At 44.4% G+C, this 13,564-nt stretch overlaps 1 protein-coding gene and 1 long non-coding RNA gene across 2 annotated transcripts; one reads left to right on the top strand and one right to left on the bottom strand.

The window, feature by feature from the left end:
* Nucleotides 1-1,721: 1,721 nt before the first annotated feature.
* Nucleotides 1,722-3,771, top strand: LOC118941107. The gene is made up of 2 exons (XR_005037392.1): nucleotides 1,722-2,774; nucleotides 2,869-3,771. It is a non-coding gene; the product is annotated as an uncharacterized LOC118941107 (long non-coding RNA).
* Nucleotides 2,251-13,343, bottom strand: LOC110527394 (glycogenin-1). The gene is made up of 7 exons (XM_036952101.1): nucleotides 13,179-13,343; nucleotides 11,987-12,122; nucleotides 11,659-11,833; nucleotides 11,421-11,583; nucleotides 10,518-10,644; nucleotides 4,907-5,132; nucleotides 2,251-4,099 (listed from the first exon to the last, which is right to left on the bottom strand). The coding sequence occupies exons 1-7, from the start codon at nucleotides 13,183-13,185 to the stop codon at nucleotides 3,929-3,931; spliced, it is 1,005 nt and encodes a 334-aa protein (XP_036807996.1). The 5' UTR covers nucleotides 13,186-13,343; the 3' UTR covers nucleotides 2,251-3,928.
* Nucleotides 13,344-13,564: the final 221 nt, after the last annotated feature.

Below are 13,564 nucleotides of genomic sequence, written 5' to 3'. Positions count from 1 at the left end.
TGCAGCGTGATGATTATCCATATTTAATAGGAAACTTAAACAATGAACAAAAACAACAAACCAACAAAAATGAACGAAGACGAAACAGTCCCGTAATGTGAACACTAACACTGGAACCAGGAACAATCACCCACAAAATACCCAAAGAATATGGCTGCGAGGAGCAGGAACAGGGAGTACTGGATCCTGGAGGCGCACTGGTGGCCTGGTACGTGGTGCCGGCACTGGTGTTACCGGGCTGGAGACACGCACCTCGGGGCGAGTGCGGGGAGGAGGAACAGGGAGTACTGGACCCTGGAGGTGCACTGGTGGCCTGGTGCCGGCACTGGTGGTACCGGGCTGGAGACACGCACCTCAGGGTGAGTGCGGGGAGGAGGAACAGGGCATACAGGGCTCTGGAGACGCACAGGAAGCCTGGTGCGTGGTGTTGGCACTGGTGGTACTGGGCCGAGGACACACCTCAGGGCGAGTGCGTGGAAGAGGAACAGGGCGTATTGGACTGCCGAGGTGCACTATAGGCCTGGTGCGTGGTACCGGTACTGGTGGTACCAAGCTGAGAACACGCACCTCAGGATGAGTGAGAGAAGCAGGAACAGGACACACCGGGTTGTGGCTATTTTCTGTATACCACCCCTACCTTGTCACAACACAACTGATTGTCTCAAACTCATTAAAGAAAGAAATTCCACAAATTAACTAACAAGGCACACCTGTTAATTGAAATGCATTCCAGGTGACTACCTCATGCAGCTGGTTGAGAGAATGGTAAGCGTGTGCAAAGCTGTCAGAAAGACAAAGGGTGGCTACTTTGAAGAATCTCAAATATACAATAAATGTTGATTTGTTTAACACTTTTTTTGGTTACTACATGGTTCCATGTATGTTATTTCATAGTTTGGATGTCTTTAAAGAAAAACCCTGGAAGGAATAGGTGTGTCCAAAAGTTTGACTGGTACTATGTATGTGTGTGATGGGATGTATAGACATTATGCGATAGAATATGTAGTATATGTGAAGAATACGTGGATTGAATAGTGTATATACAGCAATAGTTAAATAGGATGGCCTTGATGAGAATACATTATATACATATGAAATGGGTAAAACAGTATGTAAACATTATTAAAGTGACCAGTGTTCCATGTCTGTGGCAGCAGCCTCTAAGGTGCAGGGAAGAGTAACAGGGTGGTTGCCGGCTAGTGACAGTGACTAAGTTCAGGGCAGGGTACTGGGTGGAGGCCAGCTGGTGATGTCTATTTAACAGTCTGATGGCCTTGAGATTGAAAAATAGCTTGTGTCTATCGGTCCCAGCTTTGATGCACCTGTACTCGCCTTCTGGACGATAGCGGGGTGAACAGGCTGTGGCTCGGGTCACTGAGGTCCTTTAATCTTCTTGTGACACCGGGTGCTGTAGATGTCCTGAAGGGTAGGCAGTGTGGTCCCGGTGATGCGTTAGGCTGACCGCACCACCTTCTGGAGAGCCCTACACACTGGTCACTTTAATAATGTTTAGTTACTGTTTTTACATACTGTTTACCCGTGTCTCACCCATACTGTATTCTAGTCAATGCCCTCCTATGCAACTATTGCTGTACATACCATTCTATCCAGGTATGCTTCAGATATACTACATACTGTAGCATAAGCACATGGTTTGGAGGGCTCTTAGATATCTTAATAGTCTAGAATTACATATGAGGAACATGTATTCTGAGTAAACGGTTCCTTTAAAGATGGTATAGTGTGTTTAGAAGTTGTTTTGGCTAAGCATCCAACTTTCTGTTTACAATGTTTGAAAAATGGCTTTGAATTGCTCTGCAGTATGTTCAGGTATCAGAAAATTAATTACAGCTTCCAATCTTTTCAGTGGCATGTTTAAAGAGTCATACAGTAGTTGAGCGTCACAATTTATTTACATGTATCTGTACAAAATGTAATTGGTTAGACTTGATTATGTATACCTGTGGCAATAGACATTCAGGAGAATGAACATTTACTAAATGTTTCCGACAGAAATGTATTGTGTAGATCCAATATGCTGTCGGATAGATTGGAATAGTACAGGAGTGTGTGTGCGCTCTATTCATATCTTCAGCATGCAGTTCCAGATACAGCCCTGCCATTAGTTGAAGGCTGCCAATCCATAGTTTCAAAAAAAGTACTCACTTCCTGAGATCAGTATTCAAATATTTGTTAAAAAAAAAAAAAAAAAAGTAGTAGTAGCCACATAGCTAGAATAACAGACAGCTGGAGACTTCAACAGTCCTTTATTAGGTGTCTACAGAAAACAGAAACAGTGAGAACTACCGGGGTGTGTTCAGAACACAAGGTTTCACAGCGTTGGGAAACTTCTCTATAGAGCCGTTTATGGGTGTATTAAGAGGGACCACAAAACTACAACTTCCCATTACTTACTATTTCATTTTAGGCTGTGTGTGTGTGTTAGGATTCCCTACTGGCCTTATGCCCCCGTGTGCACTTGTCCTGCTCACTCAGTCCCCTTCATGGATGTGAAAGCATTGGATTAATCATGGACTTGAGTTTTCACCATGTCAAAATAATATCTGACATGATTTTCTTCATACCAGTCCATTCCTTTTAAATCCACAAGGTGGGATGAAGGTACACACTTCAGGGAGAGGAAGAGGTATCAGAGTGTTGATGTTGGGAGGGTGGTGGGGGGGTTGATACGGTAGGGCTGTAGGAGGGGTGAGTTGGAGATGGGGGGTGTCAAGTTGAGAGTGGAGAAGGGTGGAGTAGATTGGAGTGTAGAGGTAAGTCTGTAGGAGGGTTGAATGAGTAGAGGAGCTGGAGGAGCGTAGAGGTAAGTCTGTAGGAGGGTTGAATGGAGTAGAGCGGAGCGTAGAGGTAAGTCTGTAGGAGGGTTGAATGAGTAGAGGAGCTGGAGGAGCGTAGAGGTAAGTCTGTAGGAGGGTTGAATGGAGTAGAGTGGAGCGTAGAGGTAGGTCTGAATGGAGTAGAGTGGAGCGTAGAGGTAAGTCTGTAGGAGGGTTGAATGGAGTAGAGTGGAGCGTAGAGGTAAGTCTGTAGGAGGGTTGAATGGAGTAGAGTGGAGCGTAGAGGTAGGTCTGAATGGAGTAGATGTGAAGGGGGGGGGGGGGTTTGGCAGCAGCAGAGAAGTGTTTTCTGTAAACAGTGAACGGCGACAACTAGAATAGGCCTAGTTGTGTAGTAGGAGTCTTTGACAGTGGTAAGGCAACTGGTCAGACTACACAGGACGTGAGGAAACCCAACAGGAAATGATGACATCAAACAGGACATGGCGAAATGACAAGCGCTACAGTGGGTTTTCCACTTTAGAAACAGGCTTCCGTCACAATAATCATAATATAAAGAAACAACCATGCACAACACGCATATGGAGAGCAAAAATAACCACTGGGATGCAAACCTAAACAAAATAACAGTTCTTCCATTTTAGAGGGAAATACCTCATACCGATCCCTCTCTGAATACTTTAAAGAGTAAGAGCATGACTGCCCGATCATTTTCAGGCTTGACTGAGTAACTGGGTTAGAGCTGTTAGAGTCATGGGGTCTGGATGGGACTTGGTGAGGCAGAGTCACAGTGAGGTTATTACTGAGTCATTACTTACTGACCAAGGCTTCTGCGCTGAGGTGGGGGTATGGGGGCTGCATAGTGTAGTAAACTGGTGTTCAAACACTGAATGGACCAGTCTCTGCAGGGGTTATTTCTGCAGGACCAGGCCACACACAGATGCACGAACACGCACACACACAGAAAAACAGAGAGAGAGAGGCCCAGGATGTGACTGTTTTTCAATACGTCATGCTCTACCGCTTTCTCTTCTGATTGGTCGAATGCCAGTTCCCCGCCCCGCCCTGACTGACGCATCTCCGGCCTGCCAATGGATGCCCTCTCCATCCGTCATCCCTCCTCTGGCCCTCTACTTGAGGAAGCAGTCCAGTTTCCTCTGGATGCTTTCGAAGGAGTCGGCTCCCATGTAGTCCGCCTGGCCCGCCTCCCATCGCTGCCTCCTCTCCTCACTGGACACCTGGGGCGCCTGAGGGGGAGGCGGGGGGAGGATGATCTCAACCACACGGTCACAGACGACCTCCTATAGGGGGTGGAGGGAGAGAGAGGGTAGGCAAACAAGATGAGCGTTCTGAGACATGGAGAAATACTCTAATACAAATACAAGGGTGACAGCCATGAAGCATTTCCCCTCAACCAATCAGCAGCTTCCTCTACAGAGAAACAGAACTAAGGGCAGGGGCCGGGGTCAGTGGGAGTGAAAAGCCAATCAGCTTCTTCCTGTTACCGTGGCAAAGCCAATAAGCACAGCCGGCCGGGTTTCTAGATTTGAACTAGGGTGTCAGAAGTATAGCACTACATCGGTGACTACATCGTCACCCTACTGCAATATTATTATTGCACTACATAGGGCATATGGTGCCATTTGAGACATGCCCTTCAATTACCTGTTTAAAGTATCCATGAGAGACAGGGAGAGAGGTTACCATGTCAATGACATGTCTCTACAGAGGGTCAACACACACCATCATCAGCGACTGAAACATGCAAATACTGTACTTAAACTTCTTTACGATTACACTGTACTCACATACACAAACTGTCCTTCAACAGTCCCGTCAAAACGCATACAGTGCCTTAAAGTATTCGTAGCACTTGCCTTAATCCACATTTGGTTGTGTTACAGCCCGAATTCAAAATGGATTAAATAGATGTGTTTCTCTCACCCATCTACACACCATACCCAGTAATGACAAAATTAAATCAAGATTTAAAAAAAATCAAAATAATTGACACACCCCTGAGTCAATACATGTTGGAATCACCTTTGATTCGATTGTCAGTACTGGAGATCTTACGTACACACGCTATAAGGAGACACACACAGTACCTCAGTGCAGCCGGAGCAGAACAGTGTGTCTCCATAAGAGTCTCTGAGAGCAGGTAGGACCCCAGAGGAGTAGAGGTTCCACCACTGAACCAGGAAGTCAGGGTGCAGGTCACCCAAGCCAGGCGTGAGGGTGTGACCTTTGACCTTCCCAGTCTGGGTGTCATAGGAGTAGTTCCATGGCTTCACCTTCCCCAGGAAGTGGACCACCTTAGCCTCATGACCGTACCTACAAACACACACACCAGAGGTTGTAAATCAAATCACATGTTATTTGTCACATGCTCTGAATACAACAGTCGGGGAATTTTTACAGCCTACGACTTAGGTCAGTTAGGATCACCACTTCATTTTAAGAATGTGAAATGTCAGAATAGTAGAGCGAATGAATTATGTCAGCTTTTATTTCTTTCATCACATTCCCAGTGGGTCAGAAGTTTACATACGAAATACTAATTGAGTGTCGCATTGCCTTTCAATTGTTTAACTTGGGCCAAACGTTTAAGGTAGCCTTCCACAAGCTTCCCACAATAAGTTGGTTGAATTTTGGCCCATTCCTCCTGACAGAGCTGGTGTAACTGAGTCAGGTTTGTAGGGCTCCTTGCTCACACATGCTTTTTCAGTTCTGCCCACAAATTGTCTATAGGATTGAGGTCAGGGCTTTGTGATGGCCACTCCAGTACCTTGACTTTGTTGTCTTTAAGCCATTTTGCCACAACTTTGGAAGTATGCTTGGGGTCCTTGTCCATTTGGAAGACCCATTTGCGACCAAGCTTTAACTTCCTGACGGATGTCTTGAGATGTTGCTTCAATATATCTACATAATTTTCCTCTTTCATGATGCCATCTATTTTGTGAAGTGCACCAGTCCCTCCTGCAGCAAAGCACCCCCACAACATGATGCTGCCAACCTTGTGCTTCACGGTTGGGAGGGTGTTCTTCGGCTTGCAAGCTCCCCCCTTTTTCCTCCAAACATAACGATGGTCATTATGGCCAAATAGTTATATTTTTGCTTCATCAGACTAGAGGACATTTGTCCAAAAAGTACAATCTTTGTCCCCATGTGCAGTTGCAAACCATAGTCTGGCTTTTTTAAATGGTGGTTTTGGAAAAGTGGCTTCTTCCTTGCTGAGCAGCCTTTCAGGTTATGTCGATATAGGACTCGTTTTACTGTGGATATAGATACATTTGTACCTGTTTCCTCCAGCATCTTCAAAAGGTCCTTTGCTGTTGTTCTGGGATTGATTTGCACTTTTTGCACCAAAGTACGTTCATCTCTAGGAGACAGAACACGTCTCCTTCCTGAGCGGTATGACAGCGGCGTGGTCCCATGGTGTTTATACTTGCGTACTATTGTTTGTACAGATGAACGTGGTACCTTCAGGCGTTTGGAAATTGCTCCCAAGAATGAACCAGACTTGTGGAGGTCTACAATTGTTTTTCTGAGGTCTTGGCTGTAAAGTTTGGGTGTATCTTTTGGTAGATATACTCCCAGATATTTCATGGATGAAGAGGTCCAGGTGAAGTTATACCTGCTCTTCAGCTCTTCCTGTGGGGTATAATTATATACTAGGGCTTGGGTCTTGTGTACGTTAAGCACATACCCTGAATAATTTCCAAATGTTTGTAAAACATCCATCAATCTAGGTACACTTGAGCCTGGGTCTTTAAGGAATAACAGAACGTCATCAACATACATGCATATCTTATGTTCACTGCCTCTTATTGTTATTCCCTCTAAGGTTGGGTCCTGTCTTATTGCCTGAGCTAATGGTTCGAGGTACAAGGAGAAGAGCGTGGGTGAAAGATTACAGTCTTGTCTTGCCCCTCGCTCTAATTTTATTGTTTGTGACAAATGTCCATTTATCTTTATTCTAGTGGTCAGACACGAATACAGTGTTTTGATGCACTGTATCACTTCTTTGTTGAAACCAAATCTTTCCATAACTTGGAATAGGTAATCCCATCCAACTGAATCAAATGTTTTTTCTGAGTAATATTGCACTTGTCTTATTCTGAGTAGTGGTCCATGACATGTAGTGTTCTCCTTATGTTGTCCTCTGTCTGCCTATTTTGTATGAAACCAGTTTGATCTCCATCAATCAATTCTGGGATTATGCCCTCCATTCTTTTGACTATTATTTATGCATATAGTTTATAATCTGTGTTAAGAATTGCGATAGATCTATATGAACTGCATTCCTTCTTACCTTTACCCTCTTTTGGGATTACAGATATGATGGCCTCTCTCCAGTGCCTGGAGACTTGTTTACTTTTAGTTGAGATATTCCTTTATTAATTTCTTCGGTGGATATTTCTGAAGTTAGTCTATCATTTTGCTCTATCCCAATTGAGGGGAGATTGAGTGAGTTCAAAAAGTGCTCTGTTGTCTGTGCATCTGCCTTCTCTGGTTGCTTGTACAGATTTGTGTAATATGATTCTAATTAAATTCTGTATTTCATCCAATTTGCATGCAATCTTCTTTGTTTTGGGTTGTTTTATGTTGAAAATGGTATTCTGTGCTTGTTGTTTCCTGAGTCTCCAGGCTAGTAATTTGGTTGCCTTTGAGCCTGCTTCATAATATCGTTGTTTCAGGAACCTGAGCTTTTTCTCTACTTCTCTATAAATCTGGTAAAACAGGAAATTGACCTTTTGAATCTATTGTAATATAAAGAGGGTATTTGTATTGACTAGGAGATCGTTCTAAGTTTAATGTTTCCTGTATTGTCAGTAGTTTACGTGCTTTAAATCTTTTTCTTGAGATCTTTCCTCTAATTACCGCCTCAGCTGCATCCCACAATGTATCAGGGGATACTTCCCCATTATAATTATTCTCCAGATAGATGTTCAATTCTGTCTTTATTGATTCCTTGAATGCTGGATCATTCAGCATGCTTGTATTAAGTCTCCATATAGTATTTCTTGGTTTGCTATCAAGGTGTAGAGTTAGGTAAACTCCATTATGATCTGATAAATCGCCCTGCCCAATCCTACAATCCTTAAGCCTGTGCATTGTACATGAGAAAGTAGTCTAACCTGGAGTATTCAGTGTGGTGGGCTCAGTAAAAAGTAATTTATACAGCTTTCATTTTTGCTTGTAAGCAGGAAGCTAGAATTATGGTCAGATTTACCAAATGGAGGGTGAGGGGAAGCGTTGTACACGTCTCTGTGTGTGGAGTAAAGGTGGCCCGGAACCCCCCCCTCCTCTGGTTGCACATTTAACATGCTGATAGAAATGAGGTAAAAACGTATTTAAGTTTCCCTGCATTAAAGTCCCCGGCCACTAGGAGCACCACCTCTGGATGAGCATTTTCCTGTTTGCTTATGGCCGTATACAGCTCATTGTGTGCGGTTTTAGAGCCAGCATCGGTCTGCGGTGGTATGTAGACAGCTACAAAAATAACTCTAGGTAGACAGAGTGGTCTACAGCTTATCATGAGATACTCTACCTCAGACGAGCAAAACCTCAATACTTCCGTAGATATCGTGCACCAGCTATTGTTTACAAATATACATAGGCTCCTAATCTCAGCTTGTTACCTGTATAAAAGACACCTCTCCACAGAAGCAATCAGATTCCAAACTCTCCACCATGGCCAAGACCAAAGAGCTCTCCAAGGATGTCAGGGACAAGATTGTAGACCTACACAAGGCTGGAATGGGCTACAAGACCATCGCCAAGCAGCTTGGTGAGAAGGTGACAGTTGGTGTGATTATTCGCAAATGGAAGAAACACAAAAGAACTGTCAATCTCCCTCGGGCCTGGGGCTCCATGCAAGATCTCACCTCGTGGAGTTGCAATGATCATGAGAACAGTGAGGAATCAGCCCAGAACTACACAGGAGGATCTTGTCAATGATCTCAAGGCAGCAGGGACCATTGTCACCAAGAAAACAATTGGTAACACACTACGCCGTGAAGGACTGAAATCCTGCAGCGCCTGCAAGGTTCCCCTGCTCAAGAAAGCACATATACATGCCCGTCTGAAGTTTGCCAAGGAACATCTGAATGATTCAGAGGACAACTGGGTGAAAGTGTTGTGGTCTGATGAGACAAATGGAGCTCTTTGGCATCAACTCAACTCGCCGTGTTTGGAGGAGGAGGAATGCTGCCTATGACCCCAAGAACACCATCAAACATGGAGGTGGAAACATTTTGCTTTGGGAGTGTTTTTCTGCTAAGGGGACAGGACAACTTCACCGCATCAAAGGGACGATGGACGGGGCCATGTACCGTCAAATCTTGGGTGAGAACCTCCTTCCCTCAGCCAGGGCATTGAAAATGGGTCGTGGATGGGTATTCCAGCATGACAATGACCCAAAACACACAGCCAAGGCAACAAAGGAGTGGCTCAAGAAGAAGCACATTAAGGTCCTGGAGTGGCCTAGCCAGTCTCCAGACCTTAATCCCATAGAAAATCTGTGGAGGGAGCTGAAGGTTTGAGTTGCCAAACGTCAGCTTCGAAAACCTTAATGACTTGGAGAAGATCTGCAAAGAGGAATGGGACAAAATCCCTCCTGAGATGTGTGCAAACCTGGTGGCCAACTACAACAAACGTCTGACCTCTGATTGCCAACAAGGGTTTTGCCACCAAGTACTAAGTCATGTTTTGCAGAGGGGTCAAAAACGTATTTCCCTCATTAAAATGCAAATCAATTTATAACATTTTTACATGCGTTTTTTTTATTCTGTCTCTCACTGTTCAAATAAACCCACCATTAAAATTATAGACGGATCATTTCTTTGTCAGTGGGCAAACGTACAAAATCAGCATGGGATCAAATACTTTTCCCCTTCAGTGTATAACCCCCAGCTGTATGTTATTAATATCGTCGTTCAGCCACAACTCGCTGAAACATAAGATATTACAGGTTTTAATGTCCCGTTGGTAGGGTGTACGTGCTTTCAGTTTGTCCCATTTATTTTCCAGCGATTGAACGTTGGCTAACAGTACGAATGGCAAAGGCAGATTAGCCACTCGTCGCCTGATCCTCACAAGGCATCCTGATCTCTTTCCACGAAATCGGTTTCTTTCTCCTGCGAATGATGTATGATGTATGATGAATGAAATCGCCGTTCTGATGTCCAGAATCTCTTTTCGGTCATAAGAAACAGTACTAGCAACATTATGTACAAAGTAATTTACAAACAATGTGAAAAAACAAACAAAATAGCACGGTTGGTTAAGAGCCAATAAAACGGAAGCCTCTCAGCCATCATAGTGTGTGTGTGGTTAACTAGGAGAGAGTGTGTGTATATGACCTGTATCTGCAGTGTGTGTGTGGTTAACTAGGAGAGAGTGTGTACTGTATCTGCAGTACCAGTGTGTGTTATTTGAGGGCAGGCCTGAGCCACTCCTCTTGTGAAACTCAACACCACACACCCTTTCAACTGACCTTGGCTTGGCTTATTAACACCAAAACAAGCACTCTCACTCTTCTCCCTCATGCTCTCTCTCCTGATGCTCTCGCTCACTCATTCGCTCACTCTCGCCGACACACACACACACACACACACACACACGAGGGCAGGAAGCCAGGGATTTGGAGCTAAAGTGTGATGTATGAAATAACTTCTACTGTGACAACATTGGAGTGTGTGTGTGTGTACCTACTGTTTGAAGGCTGGTAGATAGGTGTATATAGCGATGCTGCTGAGGTTGTAGATGAAAGGCAGGTGTTTGGAAATGTCTGCTGTTGACCAGGTATTGAAGAAACTGTTCAGAACTCCTTGGTCCCCACCTAGAGAGAGAGAGAGGGGGGGGGGGGGGGGGGGGGGGGGGAGCGGGAGCAAGGGTGTGGGAGAGAAGAGGGGAGTGAGAGAGAGAGAGAAAGAGTGGGGAGGTTAGACGAGAACACAAGGTATTTTAGGATCTATAGGAGCTTGTTGGCAGCAGAGTTTAAGGAAAGTCCATAGGAGATAGAATGTTTATTGCACCACCCCAAACTCAATCTTTGTACCATGTATTTAATATTTTACTGCAGCTGCTTGCTCTTGGCCAGGGCTTCCATCAAAAACACATTCACATCTCAATGGGACTCACATGGATAAAACACATTCACATCTCAATGGGACTCACATGGATAAAACACATTCACATCTCAATGGGACTCACATGGATAAAACACATTCACATCTCAATGGGACTCACATGGATAAAACACATTCACATCTCAATGGGACTCACATGGATAAAACACATTCACATCTCAATGGGACTCATGGATAAAACACATTCACATCTCAATGGGACTCATGGATAAAACACATTCACATCTCAATGGGACTCATGGATAAAACACATTCACATCTCAATGGGACTCATGGATAAAACACATTCACATCTCAATGGGACTCATGGATAAAACACATTCACATCTCAATGGGACTCATGGATAAAACACATTCACATCTCAATGGGACTCATGGATAAAACACATTCACATCTCAATGGGACTCATGGATAAAACACATTCACATCTCAATGGGATAATAATAATAATAATACAGAATTCACCATCAAAGCTGCCGTTCTCAGTGCAGTGTGTCATAAGGCTGCGGTATGTTTCATTGGATGGTTTAAAGACGAACACGCCCGAGTTGAAACAATCTGGCCAACCAGGATCAGGCGCAGCAGATAACTCCTCCCTCTCAAACAGCTCATCAATGTTGGACAACACCTGCGTACACACAATATTGAGCCCTGTATACAGACTTGCTGTAATTTGTACTGAGTAAGGAGTGAGTGCGCTCACCAGTGTGTCTGCGTCCATAAACACACACTTGGTGTAGTGTGTGAGTGTCCAGCAGTGCAGCTTGGTGAAGGTCACTCCGAGGTCTGGTCTCTTCATCAGGGCCAGGTGGGCCGTGTCCCCAGAGTCCAAGATATCCACCACACACACCTCGTCATAGATGCTACTCAGCATGGCCCTGCAACACACACACACAGTTTGAGTTGTGTGTTACCTGCTCAGGTGTGGACAATACAAAACTAACAGAGACAAGGCCATGGGTGTGTCAAACACTGAACATAGATCATGGGTTGTGTGTGTGTATATGAGTGCGAGCATGTGTATGTGTTACCTGCAGGGCTCTGCTACGTGCGGTCCAATCAGAACCACCAGTTGTTTGGTTGTGTTATGGTTGCGTAGCGACCTCCCCAGAACCATCGCTCCTTTGGCATAGTTGTCATTTGTGGCCAGAGTCACATATGCTTGGTCTAATCACACACACACACACACACTAAATAACACTGGAACAGAAAGAGAGAACAGCTTCTGTCTGGTACCTGGACCCTCTCTACAAGGCTTATATCAATACTTCAGCTAGGGTAACCATAGACCCTCTACCCTTCCCTACCATAGAATAGCCCTATAGCTGACCATCTATCCGTCCCTACCATAGAATAGCCCTATAGCTGACCATCTATCCGTCCCTACCATAGAATAGCCCTATAGCTGATTCCCTACCCGTCCCTACCATAGAATAGCCCTATAGCTGACCCTCTACCCGTCCCTACCATAGACTAGCCCTATAGCTGACCCTCTACCCGTCCCTACCATAGACTAGCCCTATAGCTGACCCTCTACCCTTCCATACCATAGACTAGCCCTATAGCTGACCCTCTACCCTTCCATACCATAGTACAGTGTGAAAACTATAGGGCTATTCTATAACTGTCATATGTCAACTTGTGGCGATAATGTCATAGGCTGTTCTGCACGAGCCGATTCCACTTGTGAGATTGACCACAGAGACAAGAAACGAGTCGTGTTTAAAACGAGTGATGAGGATTTAAAACACCTTGTGTGAGCTCTCGGGTAAATATTGTAGAATTCATGAGCATATAGCGAAAGTGCGTGTTTGATATATCCCTACGCAGAGAGTAAACAAGTGCACACTTCGGGATGGAAGAGAGAGGGAATTCAGCAATGGCCGAGCCGCACGTAGGCACAGACACTGCAGGACCGTTAACACAACAAGCACACGGTGTACTTTCAGTTTAAGTCATCATAATTGTTGCCTACGCGGATAACGTTACTTTAACGACGTCGCAACAGAAAACTAGAATCTACATATAAATATGCGCATTCATCAAACCATATATAAATCACATTGTTGCTGAAAGATGCAACGCAAAACTAATGCAATTTTCGTGTGATTCAGCTATAGCTTCAAACCATAATATAATAAAACATAAAATAATATAGCAACACCGTTTAATGGTTATAGGCTACTCCTGTCATCCTTATTAACCAACTGTCCGCTGTCTTACCCGTCATGGTCAGTTATTCGGTGTGGCCGTAGCTCGGAGGGTCTGGAGTGCTAGATTCGGTGAAAAACGGGAGTTTTTCGGTAGCAACATAGAGCTAGAAGACACAGCTGTAAAGAGGACGAAATCAAGTCAGGAGGCCATATTCGCGTCATGTGATCCGTCACAGCGCACACGCCCACCACAATACACACACACACACAAACACACGCACAAGCAATTTAGAATCGAAATGTTTGCCAGTTTTAGTGATTATTTCAGTTTTATTATAGTTTTTAAATAGATATTTGATCTTAAGGATAAGCCTAATGATCATACTTGTTCACAAGAACGGAAATATAAAATAGCGGTAAATAGTACGAATATATCAACATCAATCAGTATTATTT

The sequence above is a fragment of the Oncorhynchus mykiss genome, chromosome 18 (assembly GCF_013265735.2).
Source record: "Oncorhynchus mykiss isolate Arlee chromosome 18, USDA_OmykA_1.1, whole genome shotgun sequence".
NCBI classification, from domain to species: domain Eukaryota; kingdom Metazoa; phylum Chordata; class Actinopteri; order Salmoniformes; family Salmonidae; genus Oncorhynchus; species Oncorhynchus mykiss.
The sequence above is the reverse complement of the archived record's forward strand: the minus strand, read 5'-3'. Positions and strand labels throughout refer to the sequence as shown.